The sequence below is a fragment of the Plecotus auritus genome (genome assembly GCF_963455305.1).
Source record: "Plecotus auritus genome assembly, chromosome: 6".
Taxonomy (NCBI): Eukaryota; Metazoa; Chordata; class Mammalia; order Chiroptera; family Vespertilionidae; genus Plecotus; species Plecotus auritus.
Genome location: NC_137773.1, coordinates 88,558,384 through 88,579,200, shown reverse-complemented (window position 1 = coordinate 88,579,200; position 20,817 = coordinate 88,558,384). Strand labels below are relative to the sequence as shown.

General features: G+C 48.6%; 1 protein-coding gene across 1 annotated transcript in view; it reads left to right on the top strand.

The window, feature by feature from the left end:
- Positions 1-4,261: 4,261 nt before the first annotated feature.
- OLFM2 (olfactomedin 2) overlaps positions 4,262-20,817 on the top strand; it is a 67,123-nt gene continuing 50,567 nt past the window's right edge. The window contains exon 1 of the mRNA XM_080674826.1: positions 4,262-4,391. Within this exon, the coding sequence (XP_080530952.1) occupies positions 4,329-4,391 (63 nt within the window). The 5' untranslated portion in view covers positions 4,262-4,328. The remainder of the gene's footprint in view (positions 4,392-20,817) is intronic.

Genomic DNA, 20,817 nt, shown 5'->3' with positions numbered 1-20,817 from the left:
ATTGGTGACTGAATACAGTAACATTCTGGCAGGAAAACGCGTTGTCTCCACAATGTGTTTGCCACATGCCACTGCAATGCAGAAGAAAGATGACCTCCACCCATTTCTCCCACACACATCTCATGCTTTCCACTTTAAAAAAAATTTTTTTTATTGATTTCAGAGAGGAAGGGAGGAGAGGGATAGAAACATCAATGATGAGAGAGAATCATTGATTGGCTGCCTCCTGCACGCCCCCTACTGGGGATCGAGCCAGAAACCCCAGGGAATTGAACCACGACTTCCTGGTTGCTAGGTTGACGCTCAACCACTGAGCCATGCCGGCCAGGCTCATGCTTCCACTTTATAGAACCTAATTGGCATACAGAAGTGTAGCTGCAAGGAAGTCTGCAACACATAGTTTTTAGCTTTGCCACCTCTGTAGTATCGGATTGCACGTTACGAGGTTGGGGGGTGCCTCAACACTTGCCATCTCTTGGTTTTGCTTGTACAGCATTCTTTCCCTTTCAATGGTAAAACTTCCATGTCTGCGTCTATTTTCCACATCTGCCTTTATTCTCTATCCAGTATAGGCTGAATGAAGCTAACTTCACTCTCTGGATTCAGGGAATGATCTACAAGGGAGGTCTGGCCAAACCATATAATACATTGCTCCAAACCCATGATTGGCTCAGGGATGGGCACATGACTTGGGATGGACCAATGAGAGTCATTACTTTGCAAGCTCTCTCTTTTTGCTGAAGCTGTGGAGCTTGGAAGATGTTCCTGGGAGCCATCTTTCGCTAAAATGGAATCCCTTGTGGAGAATATCAGAGACAAGAAATGAGAGAGACAAAATCCTGATGATATAACATGCTTGATCCAACTATGCTTGAATTCCATTACCCCTGAATTTTTTAATGTCAGCTAATGGCTACCTTTTTTTGTTTAGGATTGTTCAAGTTGCCTTTCTACCACCTGCTCCTCGAGGAGCCTGACTAATATATAGAGAGGTATCAGCAAGAGCAAAGGCAAGTGTAGACATGCACGCTGTAGATTCATTCACTCATTAAATTCTTCTTTTTATTTAAAAATATTTTTTTTTTATTGATTTCAGAGAGGAAGAGAGAGGGAGAGAGATAGAAACATCAATGATGAGAGAGAATCATTGATTGGCTGCCTCCTGCACGCTCCCTACTGGGGATCAAGCTCGTAACCCCAGGCATGTGCCCTTGACTGCAATCAAACCTGGGACTCTTCAGTCCACAGGCTGACGCTCTATCCACTGAACCAAACTGGCTAGGGCCATTAAATTCTTCTTGATCATTTTTTTTTCCTGGTCAGGCCCTATGCAGGGTCTTGGGAAAACAAAGGCCTTGACGATATCCTCCTCTGGTTGGACACATGAAGGGGTCACAGGAGAGTAGAGGCAATGACTGAATGACTACTCAAACACCAATTAGGAAAACCTATTAGCTAGGTGGTAAGAGTTAGTGGGGATCCAATGCCCCCCAACCTGGCCTCCTGCCTATGGTGGAAAGCAGACTCTGCCCTGTGCCAGATCCTGAGCCACCTGGTCAATCAGTTTTGCTGCTTGAGGTCCTAGAGGAGCTGATCTCTCTTCAAAGATGGGCTACAGTTCTGACCACTACATTAATCCCAGAGGAAGGTAGACACCATGCTCATTATAGCACTGACCATGATACTGACTTTTATTTTTAATTTTTATTTAAAAAATATATTTTATTGATTTTTTACTGAGAGAAAGGGAGAGGGAGTTAGAAACATCGATCAGCTGCCTCCTGCACGCCCCCTACTGGGGATGTGCCCATAACCAAGGTACATGCCCTTGACCGGAATCGAACCTGGGACCCTTCAGTCCGCAGGCCGACGCTCTATCCACTGAGCCAAACCGGTTAGGGCAATACTGACTTTTAAGTGGACAACAGTACAACCAGGACACTGAGTATGACCTTGACCACAGTAGGACCTGATCATAATTTTGACCATAACATGTCTAGGTAAGTGTCCAAAGCAAGGGCAGAACCTGACCAGGACAGTGATTGCGACTCTGAGTACAATATAGCCAAGAAACTGATTACCACACTGACCACAACACAACCAGGAATGGCCAGTGGAGACCACAATATTAACCACAATGCTGACTCCAGTAGAACCAGGTTGCTGATGGCAGCCCAGATCACAGTTCAACAGAACACTGACCTCAGCATGTTCAGGACACTGTGTTTGCCACTGACCATAACTGTGGTCACGACCACAGCACTGAATGTATTGGCCAGGGTCCAGTCAGAGGAATAAAGCCCACCTCAGGTAGTTCAATAGCAAAAATTTAATATGTGGATTAAAACAGAGGTGTTAGTTAAACTTTAAGAGCAAATGGGAGAAGATGAATTGACTCTAGATTAGTAAGCTGCCATCAGCAAAGAGAGGAGGTGGTCGCCAGAGTCCAGGGGCTGAGCCATGGTGGATTCTGTTCAGTGTGATTGAAAACACAGAGGAGACACAACAGCCACTTATAGAGACACCCAAAGTGGGGAGAGAGGGAGATATATTCTGGCTTCCTTCTTCCCACTTGCCAGTCTCCCTCAGGCCTCCCTGGCTGAGCCTAGCCAGATGCAACAGAGCCTGGGAAGTATAGTTTGTAGGGGGTCACCAGAACCTGGAATATGTAGTTTTCAGGGACCATCTCCCCTGATACAGAGAAATCAGGTGGGGAGTTTATACCTTAGGGCATATTGACCAATGCCAATCACACAACACAGGCCATAGCTTGACCATGACAATGAACATTTCAGTGACCAGAGCCCAGGAAGGATATTGTTCACAGTCTTGAAACACAGCACTAACAAGGCCATTGCTCCGTAGGAAAGGGACAAGCAGGGCCCTTCCGTACCAGTGTTGACCACAGCCCACACTTGGTGAAGAGCTTGAGAGTTAGACCAACCAACATCCCTCTCCCATCCCATGCCTACTGCAGGCTTGGCCTGAGGTCAGCAAAGGACCAGCTCTGATTTGGAAAGAGGAGGTGAAGGGATGGATGAGATGCCTTTCCTGGCTCAGCTTCTGTTCGGTGTCCTTCATCCCTTAGCCAGTGTCATCAGCCTCACATTTCTTTTTCTAAAGCCCCCTGGGGATTGAGCTCTGGCTAGGGGCTCACAAATGTCTCTCAGCAATTCTAAGAAGAAGCAGGTCTTCTGAGAGAAGGAATGCTCTTGCCTCAGGTCACATGGCCAAGAAATGACAGAACCAGGGTTGAACCCAGGTTCTGCTGGACACCAAGCTCTTCCTCCTTGCTTTGACAAAACCATCCATAATGTGTTATCTGCCTGGCACACAGAAGGGTCGATAAAATGCCAGGCCTGCCCCATATTATGGCTGATTCTTCTATAACCTGACTTGCTTGCTGGCCCCTAAAAAAAGCCATTGAGGGGTTATGGGGAGGGAAGTTGCCTGGGGAGACCCAAGGGGTGGGAAGAGGCAGAGAAAGGTTGGAGGCAGGATCAGGACGCTCTTCATATGCAAATAATTTGTCCGAAGGCAGCCTTAATTTTGATTCTCTCAAGATTTGGTCTCACATCTTGGGCCTTTGAAACTGGGAGTAAGAGACTGTCCCAGGTGTGCAGGGGAGGGGCGACTTTGAGGGGCAGGGCCCTGGGGAATGGGACTTGGGGTGAGGAGAGTGAAAACAGGGTGCCGCTTTTGGGCGCCAGGCCCACCCTGCTGGTCATCCCCATCGGCCTCTGGTCCGTCTCAGACGACCTGTTTTTGCTTCTCACTCCCAGTCTGCATCTACTACACCCCTCCCCCATGTCCAGTTTCACAGGCTTTGACTCAGTTTCTCGAGTTCTTTAAGGGGGGAGCCTCTCAATTTCTCGTCTTTGCTATCAGGCCTTCCTCCTACTCCCCCCGCCTCTTGGTCCTCCTCCTGTCCCCATTTTCAACGTGGAAAAGGTCCAGGGAGGTGAAATTTACAAACACGTGATGGAACCCCTCCCCCATCTCCGTGACCCGCCTGCATAATGGCCTGGGGGGCTGCGGGGTTTTGTCTCGAGCTACCGACCCCAGAGCGGGCTCCCCAACATCTGTGTCCCCAGACCCCCCCGGGTCGGCGCCCAAAGACCAGCTGGGGGCGGGGCTGGGGGGCGGAGCCCGTAACAAAGACTCGGCGAGAGAGGGGGCCGGGGGCGGGGCAGAATCCCAGCCGCCGGGGAGGCGGGGGAGGCGGCAGCCGAGGGTCGCCCGGCCGGGCGGGCGGGGTCGCGCCTGGTGGCGGTCCCCGCGCGAAGGCGCCGCGAGGGTGGGTGGGGGGACAGGGCGGGGGGCGCGTCATGTGGCCGCTCACGGTCCCGCCGCTGCTGCTGCTGCTGCTGTGCTCAGGCCTCGCCGGACAGGTAGGGGCCCGGCAAGCAGGTGCGGGCGCAGGGGGCTTCAGGAGGGGAGGGCGGCTCAGAGGGTTCCCTCAGAAACGGGATTTGGGGTTCCACGAGGCCCCCAGGGCTGCGAGGGGCGGAAGTCGCCGCGGGGAGGGGCTGGAAGGTCCACTCTGGCTTTGGGGGACAGAAGTAGGGCTTTAGATGCAGCCTCAAGCTGGGATGGTTCGGGGGACAGTCTGACCCCAGCTTCGAGGTTTTCGACTCCTTGGTGACCCGGAGCCCACCACGCCCGCCATCTCGCTGGAGCTGAGGGGAGCTGGGGGGGGGGGGCACTTCAGGGGGCTTTGGGGTGTTGCTTACCCTTCACTCCCCCATCATGGCTGGAGGTGCCCAGCTTCCGAAGCCCCCCACTCTTCGCCTGCACCCCCAAGGTGGAGAAGGGGGCGGGGCTCACGTGTGAGTGACTGACGGGGACATGTGTGAGGAGCCGATGGGTGCTGGGTAAACGTGTGTCTTTGTGTCATGGCTGGGTGTGACTGAGAGTTTGTGTGGCTGGCTGGTGTGGGTCCAGCTGTGCGTGAGTTGGGTGTGATCAGGGAGGGTGTTTGTACGTGAGGAAGAGCCTGCGTGACCGCGGGAGGCTGTGACTGGGAGGCTGGTGTAACAATGTGAGGCTTGTGAGGCTGTGACTGGGGGTTGGGTGTCTGACTGGTGATGTGACAGCAAGTAAGGACTTCATCCTGGCTGAATTTGGGCAGCTGTAGCTGAGTGTAAAGGACTGTGTGTGACAGTCAGTGTTCACCTGCCGGGGTGTCCTACAAAATGTCTGTGACCAGGTGTAGCTGTGTGAGAGCTTTGGGGTGACAGTGCGCTGTTGGGTGCCTTTGAGTAAATCGCTTAAAAGGGGGCGTGAAGAAGCATGCTCAGTACCTAGCTGTGTGTGCAATGTGTGCACCCATGCGTGTGCGTGCGTGTGCGTGTGTGTGTGTGTGTGTTGGTGGTGCCTCGAACACTCCATTTGTGCTTTCACAGAAGCAGGTCTCCCTCTCCATGTTGCCCCATCTCTTTGGCAGGCTTTGAGGATCTTGCAAAATGTGGGGGTCCAAGCTTTCTTCAGCTATTGGGAAACCTCTTTCCTCCTCCATCTTGGAGGTGGGAGCACCCTCAGGCTCGCAGATCTGTAGGAACTCAGAGAGAAGCTGGAATTGGAAAAAAACAAAAACTGATAATCACAGCGAACGTTTATTAAGTGCTTATTATGTACTGGGCACCGTTTCAAGCACAAGCATGAATGAAGTCATTGAATCCTCCCAGCACTCCACTGGTGGATGCTATTGTTACCCTCACTTAACAGACGGAGAAACTGAGGCACAGAGAAATTAAGTCACTTGCTCAAGCTCAGAACACTTGGGAGTGGCAGAGCTGGAATTCCACAGAGGCAGTGCGGTTTCTGAGCCCACATGTTTACCCTCTTGTAAAATAATCCACTCCATGGTGTGGACAGCACCTGTGTAGACGCGAGGAGGGGGGTTTAGGTAGAAGCTCCAAGGAAACCAGTCCTCGCACATTCTCTTTCCTGGTCAAGAGAAGAAAGGAATCAGACCTTTGTACCCCAACCTGAAAGGGGCGCTGGGAGAGACGGTCAGACTCTAGGTAGGATTTTCAAGGAGAGGTTGGGGGGTCCCCTTCCTCAAGGACTTCTCTGTTTTCCCATCTTTGGACCCACACACTGGGCGGGATAGGAAGCATGCTCAGTACCTAGCATCAGGCTGCACATAGTAGGTGCTCAATTGGTACCCCATATGTGAACCAGAGAAAAGTAAAGAGAGTAAACTGGGAGAGACAAGAGATCAAAAGAGGCTTATACTTTAGAATTTGCTGGGAAAAAATGAACCAGGAGTGAAGTCGAATTTGATTTCCAAGAAGTATCCTTGCAACCACCACCTGGGTGCTGTCCCCCCGCCCCTGCTAGCCCCGAGGAACTCTAGTTTTCCTGACTTCCAGCCAAGATTGGCTAGGGGTACGGGAGCGTGTGTAAATCTTACAGACCCAGGGCGGGGAGGGTGTGGTTTGGGGGCGGGGCTAACATCAGGTTTCCTGGGGTGCACGGCTAAACTGGGGTCAGTGGAGGCGGGGCTAAATGGCGGGTGGGCGGGGCTAAACTGGGGTAATCCGTTGGGGCGGGGCTAGTGAGGTCCAACCACCCGCTGCAGTTCCCGCAGGCGGCCACCTCGGGCAATACCGTGTCGTAAACCGCCCTCAGCCCGCAGTTTGCCCACCAGCCTGACGCCCCAGGGAGGGAAGGGGTCTGAAGAATGGCTGCTCTGTCCCCTCCGCCCCCTGCATCGCTTCCCAGAGCTCCCTCTTCGGTCCCTGCTGGGCCCTCGGCACCACCAAGGGGTCCGTTCTAGGAAGCATTCATTCGTCCATTCTGTCAGTCGACATGATTAAGCACTGGGATGCAGCCATGAACCAAGTAATCAAATCCTTGCTCTCCTGGAGCAGATCTGCAGGAGAGACAGACAAGAATCGAATAAATACACAGCACAATGCCAAAGCTAAAAGTGTCATAAAGAAGTAGGGGAAGGGAATTAAAGAGCGATGGTGGTGGGGTGGGGGCTATCTTAGCAGAATGGTCAGGGACAGTGTCTCTAAGGAGGTGGTATCTAAGGCCACACGTGAAAGAGGCGAGAGAGGGAGCCTTCTGGTACCCAGAGGAAGAGCATTCAAGGCAGGGAAAGCAAGTGCAAAGGTCCTGAGGTGGAAACAAACTTGGTGAGTTTGAGGAGCAGCGAGAAGGCTGGTGTGGCTGGAGAGGAGTGAGCAAAAGGGAGGTTGTGGGGAGAGCAGGAGGGGGCAGGCCACATGGGAACTTGTGGGCTGTGGGCAGGAGTTTGGATTTGACCTTGAGAGCAGGGGAGTAGCACCTGTCAGAGGAGTCGTCCGTCCTTCCAGGGTCTATCTGGGGTGTTCTAGGTGTGGCCCATGAGTGCCTTGGAGCTACCAGAGAGCTCTCCCTGTGGGAAAGATGCCCCCTTCCTGACCACTAGAGCCTCCCTAAGATCTAGCGACATCTTCGGCACTATCTGGGTTTGGGGTCACCTCTTTTCTGGGGTCCCCATGGGATAGGACAGGAGTAGTAGTTCAGTTTGTATTGCATGCCTCAGGGCCATTCCCTCTGCCTGGGACACTGTTCCCCCACAATTTGTAGCTACTTGACCCCCTCTCTTTCCTTTTGCTTAAATGGCACCTCTTCCAAGAGGCCCACCTTGAACATCCACTGTCATTCTCTGAGCTCTTGATGTATTTTTCTTCATAGCCTTCATCACTATCTTTACACAATTTGTTTATTAATTCATAGGTGCTCAACAAATATTTGTTGAATGGATGAATGGATGGATGAATTCCCCTCATCCTCACAGAATCTTTTCTTTCTCAAACTGTGGGACTATTGTGCCCCGGGAAAGTCGGAGAAACACTGCCTTGCACCATCCCATCCCCATTTCTAGTCAACCACTCTCCTGGATATGAAGCATCAGGAAAACCCCTCTTCCCGGTGCCTAAAATTCCACATTACCGGGTGCTGTTATTTGGAGTTAAGACACTGTTTTAGTAGGCCCCTGTGGAAAATGTAAATGTCCCAGGTGGAGGGAAGTAAAAGGAAATCTTAAGGACTCGCAGTTAATAAATGAATTGGATATTTTCTTCTCACGGAAGATCAGGGTTGGTACTGGGTGACACCTAGTGGTGGAATGAGGTCTGTGCAGAGACTCTGTGTGTGTGTGTGTGTGTGTGTGTGTGTGTGTGTGTGTGTGTGTGACTATGGCAAAGCTGTGCTGGCTGATGTTCCTGTGTGTGTCACGGCCCCGTCCAGGGTGAAGCGCTCGCCGCTGGTGCAAAGTTGAAGGGGTGCCAAAAAGCACCAAAACCAAGATAAATAATAAATTAATGCAATATCTTAAGAACATAAAACTTCATTAAAAAAATCTGCAATAAACAAAACTTTAAGTAAAGACAGAATCCAACTCTGCACTTGCACCACTCACATTACTTGCCTCACCATAACCCTGGCTCTAAAGGAGTGTGTCTGTAGTCTATGGTGTGTGTTTAGGGATTGTGCACTTGGCATTGACCAAGCTGGGCACAGAGACGTGTGTGCCATAATCATGTCTGTGGGTGTGTACACCAGTAACTCTGTGTCCTTATGCATTGACCCTGTGGGCGTGTGTGTATTTCTCATGAGCCCAGCAGCTGGTGTGGGCAGTGACTTTGTGTGCCCAGAATTCACTGCCAGTGCTTGGGAGGCAGTGACTTGCTGTTTTCCTTTATTCATGCCTTTGTGTGTTCACTTAGGAAGCATTCACTGGGAGCCTTCTGTGTGTCGAACCTTAAACCAGACACCAAAGGCTGGGCAACAGTTTGAGCTGTTGAGGGGCGGGATGGAAGACTTCACTTCTGTGATGTTGGGTCTGGCTGTGCTGGGGAGAAGGGAGTTGTGACAGAAGCAGGAGACTTTGTTCCCACTGTTCGGGAGCTCTTGTCTGAGAACATCAACGTGTCTTCACACCCAGAGTGGAAGCCTGATCTGTGTTATACTCATCCATCCAGAGCTCAGTAACGAAGCAAGGAGAAACCAGATGGAGCAGAGAGCAGTCAGAATAGACTCTGTCAGTGGCTGTTTCCTCTTCCTTTGCACACAGTCCTAACAATCCTGGGCAAGGAAGACAGGGAGTCACAGTGTGGAAGACAGAAACCAAAAGGCAAAGTCTGCTGAAGCCACTGAGTGATATGCCAAGCAGCTCCTGACCTTTTAGGCCCTGAGAGAGTTGCGGTTATTCACAAGAAAAACGCACGCTATAGATACATCATCATTCCCACGTGAAAGACAGCAAGTGAGGCACTGGGGATGTGGAGGGCTGTGACGCAGCTCGCTGTGGAGGGGTTCTCAGGGCCACGTTGGGGAGCATGCAGCAGGCACAGGGACAGTGTCGAGTCAGGCAGGCTTCCTGGAGGAGGTGGCATATGAGTGGGGCCTTGAAGGATGAGTGAGTGAAGATTGGAGGGTGGACATTCCATGCAGAAGAAGGTTGTTGGCCAAGCTAGTGATGCGTACAGCACACGGTGGGTTCTGAAAACAGGAATCAGGTGGAGTGGGGATGATGCGCATGGGGAGGTGGGAAAGGAGGTGAGCTTGGAGAGGTAGGTTGTAATCTGGCTATAAGGACCTTGCGGGCTGGTTAAGGATTTTACAATTTATTGAGCTGACAGTATGAGGCCATGGAATGGAGTGTGTGTGCATGTCTCTCTGTGTGTGTTTCAATAGAAGGTCTTTAAAAAAAATCAGCAAAATACACATAAAATTTATACTCTTATCCATTTTAAGTGTACAATTCAGTTGTATTAAGTACATTCATGTTATTTTATTTTTAAAAAATATATATTTTATCAATTTCAGAGTGCAAGGGAGAGGGAGAGAGAGGTAGATGAGAGAGAATCATTGATTGGCTGCCTCCTGCATGCCCCCTACTGGGGATTGAGCCCATAACCCAAGCATGTGCCCTTGACCAGAATCAAACCTGGGACCCTTCAGTCTGCAGGCCAATGCTCTATCCACTGAGCCAAACCAGCCAGGGCAGTACATTCGTGTTTTTGTGTAACCGTTACTTACCACCATCCATCTCCAGCACTCTTTTCATCTTCCTGAACTGAAACTTTGTCCCCAATAAACAATAACTCCCCATCCTCTCTCCCCCAGCCCCTGACAAACATTTTACTTTCTGTCTCTACGAATCTGATTCCTCTAGGGAACTCGTATAAGTGGAGCCATGCAGTCTTTTTCTTTTCGTAACTGCCTTACTTCACTTAGCATCATGTCCTCCAGGTCCATCCATGTTGTAAAAAGGCATTTCATTCTTTTTGGGGGGCTGCATAATATTAATTGTATGTATATGCCACATCTTGTTTATCCGTTCATCCTTTGGTAGACACTTGGGTTGCTTCCACCTTTTGGCTATTGTGAATAATAATGCTATTATGAATATGGGTGGACAAATATCTTTCAAGACCTTTCTTCCAGTTTTTAAAAAAATATATATGTTTATTGATTTCAGAGAGGAAGGGAGAGGGAGTTAGAAACATCAATGATGAGAGAGAATCATTGATCAGCTGCTTCCTGCACTCACCCCACCGGGGATTGAACCGTGACTTCCTGGTTCATAGGTCGATGCTCAACCACTGAGCCATGCCAACTGGGCTCTTGCAGCTCTTTTGAATGTATACCAGAAGTGGGACTGCTGCATTATATGGTAATAATGTATTTACGGCTTTTTTCATTTTAAACAAGAAATTGAAACAACAAGATGCTTGACTTAAAGGAAAAGCTAGCTAGGATTCATTTCTTTTAGAGTAATGTATCCCTCCTTAAAGACAGATCGCCCTCCATGTAACAGCTATGTACAAAAAAGTCATAAAATTGTCCTTAGTTTTACAATGATAAATGAAAAACATGAAAATTCTGCAATCAAACAAGGTGTGCAAGGATCTTTATGTTGTTCTTTTTGTTGTTGTTGTTAAACAGTGAGAGCAAAATAACTTACTGGGATGTAAAGATAAAAGCTGAATGAGTTTCCACTCATGGAGAAAGGGGGGACTTTCACAGAACCAGTATTTTTCCCCAGCCCATCAAATACCATTGGCCATTTATTGTACAAAATGCAAATGTTGTGCACGTGCATCAGTTAGTTTATGCACCATAAGGGAATGGGGATGGGGGAAATGGCGGTGTTCTAACTGAGAATGTCTTCTTGGCCTGGAGGAACCGAGTTCTGCATAAAGTAGCAGGTTCCCTTTGTAGTGGACGCCTCCCGTCTGCTGCCAGAACACATCAGTTGTATCTTCATCCTCCCCTTCCACCTGTGCCGGCATGTCTGTGTCATTGATTGGCTGCCCGTCAAATCAGAATCTGATCTGCCTCACTGGCAAACCCTGTCCTTCACAATAGGCCTTCATTTGTTTACTAAGTGGCGTATGCCTCTTAATCTTCAGCGGTACCCAGAGCCATCCTGCCCGACACCTTTAAGACTATGATCATGTTCTTAGTCTTGACTCCTTGGGCTTTCTGTTGACTCGTGTGGGAGTCGCTTCACAAAAGACGTACCAGGTCCGCCCTGAATGAGCACACAAGCAGCACCAGAAGCCAGTAATGCATTTAAGTTTGAGGAACTCCCATACTGTTTTCCATCGTGGCTGCCCCATTTTCCATTCTCACCAGCGGTGCACAAGGGTTCCAATCTCTCCACATCCTCACTAACGCTTGTTTCTATCTGACTTTTGATTCTGGCCCATCCTCATGCGGGTGAGGTGCTTTCTCACTGTGGCTTCGATCTTCATTTCCTTAAGGGGTTAGTGATGCAGAGCATCTTTTCATGTGTTTATTGGTCATTTGTACATCTTCTTTGGAGAAATGTCTGGCTAAGTCCTCTGTCCGTTTTTAAATTGGGTTGTATTTGTTGTTGTTGTTTAAAGAGGCTTTAAAGCCAGGAATGAGACATGGTTGGATTTGTGCGAGGGACAGATAACATGGAAGGCAGACTGGAGTGGGAAGAGTAAAGGTGTGAAGACAGAATTATTTCAGGAGCTGACAAGGCCTGAGGCAGATTGGTGGCAACCAGAGGCGCAGCAAGACTAACACTTGGGGGTGGTGAGCGGAGGGAGGGTACTTCTCATTGTCTGGTGTCTGAAGTCCTTAACGAGGCCCACTGGCTCCTTCCCACCTCCTCCTGGAATTCGGAACCAGGCGAGAAGCAGAGATGACAGGAGAAGGACTGCGCTGAGAGGAGAGAAAAAACAGCTCTTCCAAGAGGGGGTGGGGAGGAAGAGACATATTTCAACACCATTTCCAAAAACTTGCTGTAACCAAGAAAAAAAAAAACCTAAAACCAGCCACAGGCTAGAAGGCTCACACCATTTGTATTCTGAGGGACACAGAGCGGTGTGTGCGTGGACAGGAATTCATACCTTGTTTTATGTGTGGGCTGAGATGGCCCAGACGACAGAGGCCACTTGGCTTGCTGCCAAGGACACTTGGTTTTGCTTGGTGTGTGATTTCTAGCTTTTCTGCTGGAAAGCTCTATTATTTTCACCTGCTGCCCATCAGAGATGGGACTTAGGTTTTATGCTTGATGCCCTAATTCATATTTTTGAACAAATTTCCTCTTGACATAAAACCTGCACAAATGGTAAAGGTGCAGCTTGATAAACTGTCTGGAGGTGACATAGTGTTACCAGCAACAGGCCAAGAAACAGAACTTTACAAAAATCCAGAGGCGCCCTCATGCTCCTTCCAGGTGCCCGCTTCACCCTCCTCTCCCAGAGTAACCCACTACTAAGCTGACATCTCTCACCACACGCTGGTTTCACCCACTTTTTAACTTCATGAAGTCATGAAGTGTGTAGTTTTTGGTATTCGGTTTCTTCTGCTCAGCAAAGTGTTTGTAAGATTCCTCCATATGGTTGTTTTGTGATAGATCGTGTGTTTTCAACTCTTTATGGTGCTCCATTGTGTGAATATACCATGATATATCTGGGTTAGGCTTTCGGGTTGGTGAAGTTTGTGGCTGACACAAACAGTGCTGACATAGACACTCTGACACATGTCTGTAAGGATGTTTGGCTATACATGTTCAGTAGATTCTTTTCATTCACAGAAGTTACCCTAAATAATAAAAGCCTAATATGCTAAGTGTTCGGTCGTTCAGTCGTCCATTCAACCAATCAAAGTGTAATATGCTAAGGTTGCTCAACTGCTCACTAAGGCATGCACTGACCACCAGGGGGCAGACACTCAACCCAGGAGCTGCCCCCTGGTGGTCAGTGCAGCTCAGCCAGAAGCCAGGCTCACAGCTGGTGAGCACAGCAGCAGTGGCAGGAGCCTCTCCGGCCTCTTTGGCAGCACTAAGGATGTCCGACTGCCAGCTTAGGAGAGCGGGCCTAAGTCGGCAGTTGGACATCCCCCGAGGGCTCCCAGACTGCAAGAGGGTATGGGCCTGGCTGAGGGACCCCTCCCCACTGAGTGCACAAATTTTGTGCACCGGGCCTCTAGTGCTCTACATAATAAAAGCCTAATATGCAAATAGTCTAAACAGCAGAATGACCGGTGGAATGACCGGTCACTATGATGCACACTGACCACCAGGGGGCAGATGCCCAATGCAGGAGCTGCCCCAGCCTGCAGGCCCCAGGCCAGCCACAGCGGGTGCCAGCAGGGGGCCCCCCGATCGCCCTGCCGGTCGCCCCACAGATCAGCCCTGATTGCCAGCCAGGCCTTGGGACCCTACCCTAGCACAAATTTCGTGCACCGGGCCTCTAGTGTTCTATAAAGACCCCGCGGACATGGAATTAACAAATACTGAATCATCACAGGGTTAGATTCCTGCAAGCCTCTGGTCACAACGTATTTGTGGACCAAACAATAGCAGCCTTGTTTTTTATGTGTTTCTGTTTAAAACACCCTATTTAATATAAATTGTGGGTTCATTAGCATCGAACTCACAGTCAATGGCAGTATAACTCATACCTGAATGAACTTTATCGACCAGACGTATTTTCTCCTGAAGACCCGCCCCAGCCTTCTTGTGCTTGGAGATGCTAGACAGCCCTTCAGCATTATGCGTAGGAGCTGCTTAAAATAGAGAAATCACCAATAAGAACCATGAAAATGTGAACAATTTGGCACTCAATAGACTGAAAAGGACATGTTTACAGTTAGGAGAGCTGGAACAAGAAGGCAGAGCATGGCTGAGGGTGACCAAGTTTTTGCCCCTCTGTGCATGTCCACGATTGACCACAAAAACCCTGCGACTATGGATTTGGGGGTTATAAATACACAGTAATGAGTAGGCGAGCTCGCCAATACAAAATCTGCCAATAGTGAGACTCAACTGTATATACCTAAGAGTAGGATTGCTGGTTGTGTGGGGTATACAGAGCTTTAGGAGATATTACCAAGCAGCCTTCCAGGCTTCCGAAGGCTCTTCAAAGCGTTTACCAATATTCTTCCACCAGTACTGTCTGAGAGGGCCACATCGTCACAACACCTGGTGTTGTCTTTTTCATTTCAGACATTCTCATGGGTGTGCAATGATATCACTTTATGGGTTTAATTTACAGTTCTTTTTAAAAAATATATTTTTACTGATTTCAGAGAGGAAGGGATGGGGGGGAGAGAGAGAGAGAGAGAAACATCAATGATGAGAGAGAATCATTGATTGGCTGCCTCCTGCAATTCCCTACTGGGGATCAAGCCCACAATCGGGGCATGTGCCCCGACCTGGAATTGAACTGTGACCTCCTGGTTCATAGGTCGATGCGCAACCACTGAACCACACCAGCCAGGCTAATTTACAGTTCTTGATGGCTGATAGTGCTAACTACTTTTGCACATGTTTATTTACCACTCAGGTATTTCCATTTGTGAAATGTCTTTTCAAGTCTTTTGCCCATTTTTTCTATTAGGCTGTCAGCCTTTTCCTTATTGATTTGCAGGAATATCTTTATCCATACATATTTTATATAAATAGAAAATCAGGATATGAGTTCTTTATTGCACATAGGATTGCAGATACCTCCTCTTACTCTGTGGCTTGTCTTTTCATTCTCTTCATGGTGTCTTTGATCAATAAAAGTTTAAAATTTTAATGTAGTTCAAATGATTTTTTTCCTTCAAGGTTAGTGCTTGCTACTGTCCTGTTTTAGCGATCTTTGCCTACCTCAGAGTAATGAAGATATCCTTCCATATTTTCTTCTAAAAGCTTTATTGTTTACATTTCACCTTTAGGATGTACAATCTACCTGGAATTGATTTTTGCATATGATGTGAGGTAGGGATCAACATTAATTCTTTCCCCTATGAATAGGTCTGATGGACTAAGCACCATGTAACCTGTCTGTCTGGGATAGAATCCTGGGGGCCTTTGGGAAAGTTTCTTAGCATCTCTGTGCCTCTATTTCCTCATTTTAACTAGAATCATGTCTACTTCATAGTGGTATTCTGAGGGTTAAATGAGTTATTACATGTATAGCACTGCAAACAGTGCCCAGTACATGATATGTATTTAATAAACCTTAGCAATAATTGTTATTGTTTCTGACAGTTGTTAATGTTTTTCCTCCTGGGAATTCTCAGGGGAAAAAACATTACTTTCCATGGCTCCCAGTCTTAGTGCACGCAGGCTGCTATAACAGAAAACCAAGACTGGGTGGTTTATAAACAACATAGATTTCTATCACACACACAAAAGACATTTATATCATATAGTCTGGAGGGCTGAGAGGTCCAAAATCAAGGTGCGAGCAGAGATGGGGCCCGGTGAGAGCCCACTTCCTGGTTCACCGATAGTGTCTGTTGCTGTGTCCTCCTCACGTGGGGGAAGGGGCATGGGAGCTCTCTGGGGTCTCTTTTAGAAGGGCACTGTCCCGTTCAGGAGGGCTCCACCCTCATGACCTAATCACCTCCCGAACACCTCACCTCCTAATACCATCGCCTTGGGGGTTAGGGCTTCAACATGTGAATGTTGGAAGAACAAACATTCCATCTACAGCACTCCCAAATACCATGCTTAGAGTGATGATGGTGACGGAGCGGGGAGGACACTCTCTGGAGATATTTCTGCATCAAAAGCAGCCGCACTGTTGCTGGCTTGACTGGTGGAGTAGGAAGAGAGAACAAAGGGGTAAAACGGAGCAAGATCTGTAGTTTCTAACTATGGGTACACCTGGGCTATGTTTCTGGGAACAAGGAGCATAGGGTGCAAAATTTAAGGAAGAACTCATTCTCATGTCAGTGCAAGCACAGGGCACCTCAGGGAAGGGGCCTTGCAGGGGAAGTTTAAGAATATTCCCTCTTTTAACAGTTTTATCCTATATAATAAAGAGGTAATATGCAAATTGACCATCACTCTGACACACAAGATGGCCACCACAAGATGGCCGGCAGGGGAGGGCAGTTGGGAAGGACCAGGCCTGAAAGGGAGGGCAGTTGGGGGCGATCAGGCCTGCAGGGAAGGGCAGTTAGGGGTGACTGGGCTGGCAGAGGAGGGCAGTTGGGGGGAACCAGGGGAGGACAGTTGGGGGCAACCAGGCCTGCAGGGGAGGGCAGTTAGGGGGGACCAGGCCTGCAGGGAGGGCAGTTGGGGGGACCAGGCCTGCATGGGAGGGCAGTTAGGGGTGACCAGGCTGGCAAGGGAGGGCAGTTAGGGGTGACTGGGTCAGCAGGGGAGAGCAGTTGGAGGTAACCAGGCCTGCAGGGGAGGGCAGTTGGGGGACACCAGGCCTGCAGGGGAGGGCAGTTGGGGGGACCAGGCCTGCAGGGGAGGGAAGTTAGGGGTGATCAGGCTGGCAAGGGAGGGCAGTTAGGGGTGACTGGGTCAGCAGGGGAGAGCAGTTGGAGGTAACCAGGCCTGCAGGGGAGGACAGTTAGGGGTGACCAGGCCAGCAGGGGAGGGCAGTTAGGGCAATCGGGCCAGCAGGGGAGGGCAGTTAGGGACAATTGGGCCTGCAGGGGAGCAGTTAGCTGTCAATCAGGCTGGAAGGGGAGTGGTTAGGGGGTGATCAGGCTGGCAGGCAGAAGCAATTAGGGGCAATCAGGCAGGCAGGCAGGCAGGCGAGCGGTTGGGAGCCAGTGGTCCTGAATTGTGAGAGGGATGTCCAACTGCCCGTAGGTGGGATCGGGCCTAAACGGGCAGTCGGACATTCCTCAAGTGGTCCCAGATTGGAGAGGGTTCAGGCTGGGCTGAGGGACACTCCCACCCCCGTGCACGAATTTCATGCACCAGGCCTCTAGTTTAGGTATAATTTACATACCATAAAATCCACCTGTTTAAGTGTGCAATTCAATGGCTTTTAGTAAATTTACAGAGTTGTGCAAACATCACCTCCATCCAGTTTTAGGACATTTCTATCACCCCCTGCCCCCAAAAGATCCCTCGTGCCCATTTCAGTCCATCCTCACTCTCACCTGAAATTATGAAACTGCCTGAAATTAGTGATTGTCTGGTTCTTTCACGTAGCCAAATAGTTTGAGGCTTATCCATATTGTAGAATGTGTCAGTAGTTTGTTTCTTTTTGATGCTGAATGGCATTCCATCATATGGGTGGGCCAGTTTTATCCATTCACCAGTCGATGGGCATTTGGATGGTTTCCTTCATTATGAAAAATGCTGCATTGAATATTCACATTTAAGCCTTTCCATGGACATGTTTTGATTTCTCTTGGGTAAATGGAATTGTTGGGTCTTATGGTAAGTTTCTGTTTAACTTTTAAAGAAATTGCTAAATTGTTTCTCAAGGTGGTTGCAACATTTTATACTCCCACTTGCAATAGGTTCTGGTTTTGCCACATCATCACCAATACTTGGTACTGCCTTTTTTTTTTTAAATCCTCACCCAAAGATATGTTTTTATTATTGATTTTAGAGAGAGAGGAAGGGAGGGAGGGAGGGAGGGAGGGAGAGAGAGAGAGAGAGAGAGAGAGAGAGAGAGAGAGAGAGAGAGAGAAACATTAATATGATAGAGAAACATCAATCAGCTGCCTCCAATATACGCCAGGACCAGGACCAGGGATTGAACCCACAACCTAGGTATGCGTCCTGACTGGAAATCAAACCTGCAACCTTCTGGTGTACAGGTTGATGCTCCAACAACTAAGCCACCGGCCAGGGCAGTCCTGCCTTTTTGATTGAGGTTGTGCTGGTGGATGCCACCTGCTCTAGTCCCACTGTGAAAGGCACAAATGGAGCTGTCCAAGAAGCAGATGGGCACAGGCCTCTCAGTTCCAGGTGGAGATCTGGGCTGTAGATATACCTCTGGGAGGCCCCAGCTGTACATTTATTTAATCAGTCATTCAACAAATTCTTGGGCCAATTACTGCCCTAAGTCTTGGGGATGCAGCTGTGAAAAATACAGACTTGTGAAATTGCAAGTCTAATGGAGCAGACACACCATAAAGAATAGAATGTCACATGCTGTTCAAAAAAATAGAGCAGTCAAAAGGATGGAGAGTGGTGTGGATGAGGTGGCCAGGGAAGGTCTATAATGGCCATATTACTCAGAGCCCAGTCAGGGAAACAAACTATTCTAGGGTTTCAAAGAGAGGGAATTTAATACAGGATTGGTTGAGTGTGAGATGGAAGAGCTGAGAAGCCAAACTGATGGAATGATCATGGAATCCAGCAATAAGCCATAGTACAAAGCTGAACCTTTCTAATGCCACGACCCTTTAATACAGTTCCTCATGTTGTGGTGACCCCCAACCATAAAATTATTTTCGTTGCTACTTCATAACTGTAATTTTGCTACTGTTAATGAATCGTAATGTAAATATCTGTGTTTTCCAATGGTCTTAGGCTCTACAGCAGCGGCTCTCAACCTGTGGGTCGCGACCCACAGGTTGAGAACCACTAGCAGGGTCGCCTAAGACCATTGGAAAACACAGATATTTACATTACGATTCATTAACAGTAGCAAAATTACAGTTATGAAGTAGCAACGAAAATAATTTTATGGTTGGGGGTCACCACAACATGAGGAACTGTATTAAAGGGTCGTGGCATTAGAAAGGTTGAGAACCACTGTGTTAGGGGGACATGACAAAGGGTGATGTGATGAGAAAAGGGCTCTTGTGTGGGAGTTGGCTTCAACCAGTCAGAATACCCCACCCACACCCCAAGCTAAAGGAGAGAAATACCTTGGCTCCTTCCTTCCTCCCCACTTTCCAATCTCCCTCCGTTGCCTCCTATTGGATGAGTTTAACAGGAAGCCTGTGTGCAAGGGAACCTGGGAAATGTAGTTTTCTGGAGAAGGGTAGTGCATGTATCTTACCCATTCAATGACAGAACAGAGGTATAAATGAAGTAAATGAGCAAACCATGTATATCTGTGGTAATAGTGTTCTGGGTAAAGGACAGCAAGAGCTAAGGTACTGAGGCCAGATGGAACCCAAACTCTGGCATGATGGTCTAGGATTCCAATAATTACAGGCTGTTGTTCCTTGTGATTAAGCCCCTCTAGGCTAAGTGTACAGAGTGAGAGGGGCTGGGGACCTATGACAAAGCCTTGGAAAATATAAATATTTAGTGAGAAGGCAGGAGACAGTGATGGCGCAGCTAGAGAAGTGGGGGCAGAACTAGAAATAATAAGGTGTCTGAAATCAAGGGACAAATGACTTTCAAGAAGGAGGGAATGGCCCAGCTGGTGTAGCTCGGTGGTTGAGCATCGACCTATGAACCAGGAGGTCACAGTTTGATTCCCGTCAGGGCACATGCCTGGGTTGTGGGCTTGATCCTCAGTAGGGGGCGTGCAGGAGGCAGCCTATCAATGGTTCTCTCTTATCATGGACGTTTCTATCTCTTTATAAATATATTTTTATTAATTTCAGAGAGGAAGGGAGAGGGAGAGAGAGATAGAAACATCCATGATAAGAGAGAATCATTGATAGGCTGCCTCCTGCACGCCCCCTACTGGGGATTGTGCCCGCAACCTGGGCATGTGCCCTGACTGGAAATCGAACCTGGGACCCTCTTCAGTCCGCAGGCCTACGCTCTATCCACTGAGGCAAACCAACTAGGGCTAAAAATATATATTTTAAAAAAGAAATAATTTTCTCATCTATTGAGATGATCAGGTGATTAAAAAAAGGAGGGAATGATCCATGAAGACTAACCTATGAGAGTGACTGAGGGCTCGTGTGAGGCTGTGGGACTGGCACCTTGGAAGGTCATCAGCCACTTTGGAGAGGAGTTTTGGAAGGATGGAGGAGGTGGGAGGAAGTAGAGATAGCAAGGGCAGATGTGAGTGAAGTCCACTCCTTAGACAAGCTTGGCTGAAAGGAGCTAGGGCCATTTCCTACAGCACTAATGCTGAGTGAGATTATCATTGGCTTCCAAATCCTCTAAGCCAGGAGGCTTGAAGCCCAGTGGTTTTGGCATCTAAAATCAGACCGGGGTTCAAATCCTGGGACCCCATGTACCTACTGGGTACCCTGAGTTGGTCCCCTCTCCTGGCTGAGCCTAGTTTCCTCACCTGTAAATAGGGAAGTCACTGTACTTTTCACGGGAGGTTGCAACGACTGCTCAGCAAGCAAATTTGCAGTGTTCAGCCCTCATAAATGCAAGCTGTAGCACAAGTAGGCAAGGACACATCTCATTTTTTAAAGCTCAATATCAGTTGCAAATAATAATAAGAACGGTGGCCCGGCCACGTGGCTCAGTGGTTGAGCGTTGACCTATGAACCAGGAGGTCATGTCGATTCCCAATAGGTGCATATGCCTGGGTTGTGGGCTCTATCCCCATTATGGGGCGTGCAGGAGGCAGCCGATCAATGATTCTCTCTCATCATTGATGTTTCTATTTTTCCCTCTCCCTTCCTCTCTGAAATCAATAATATATATAT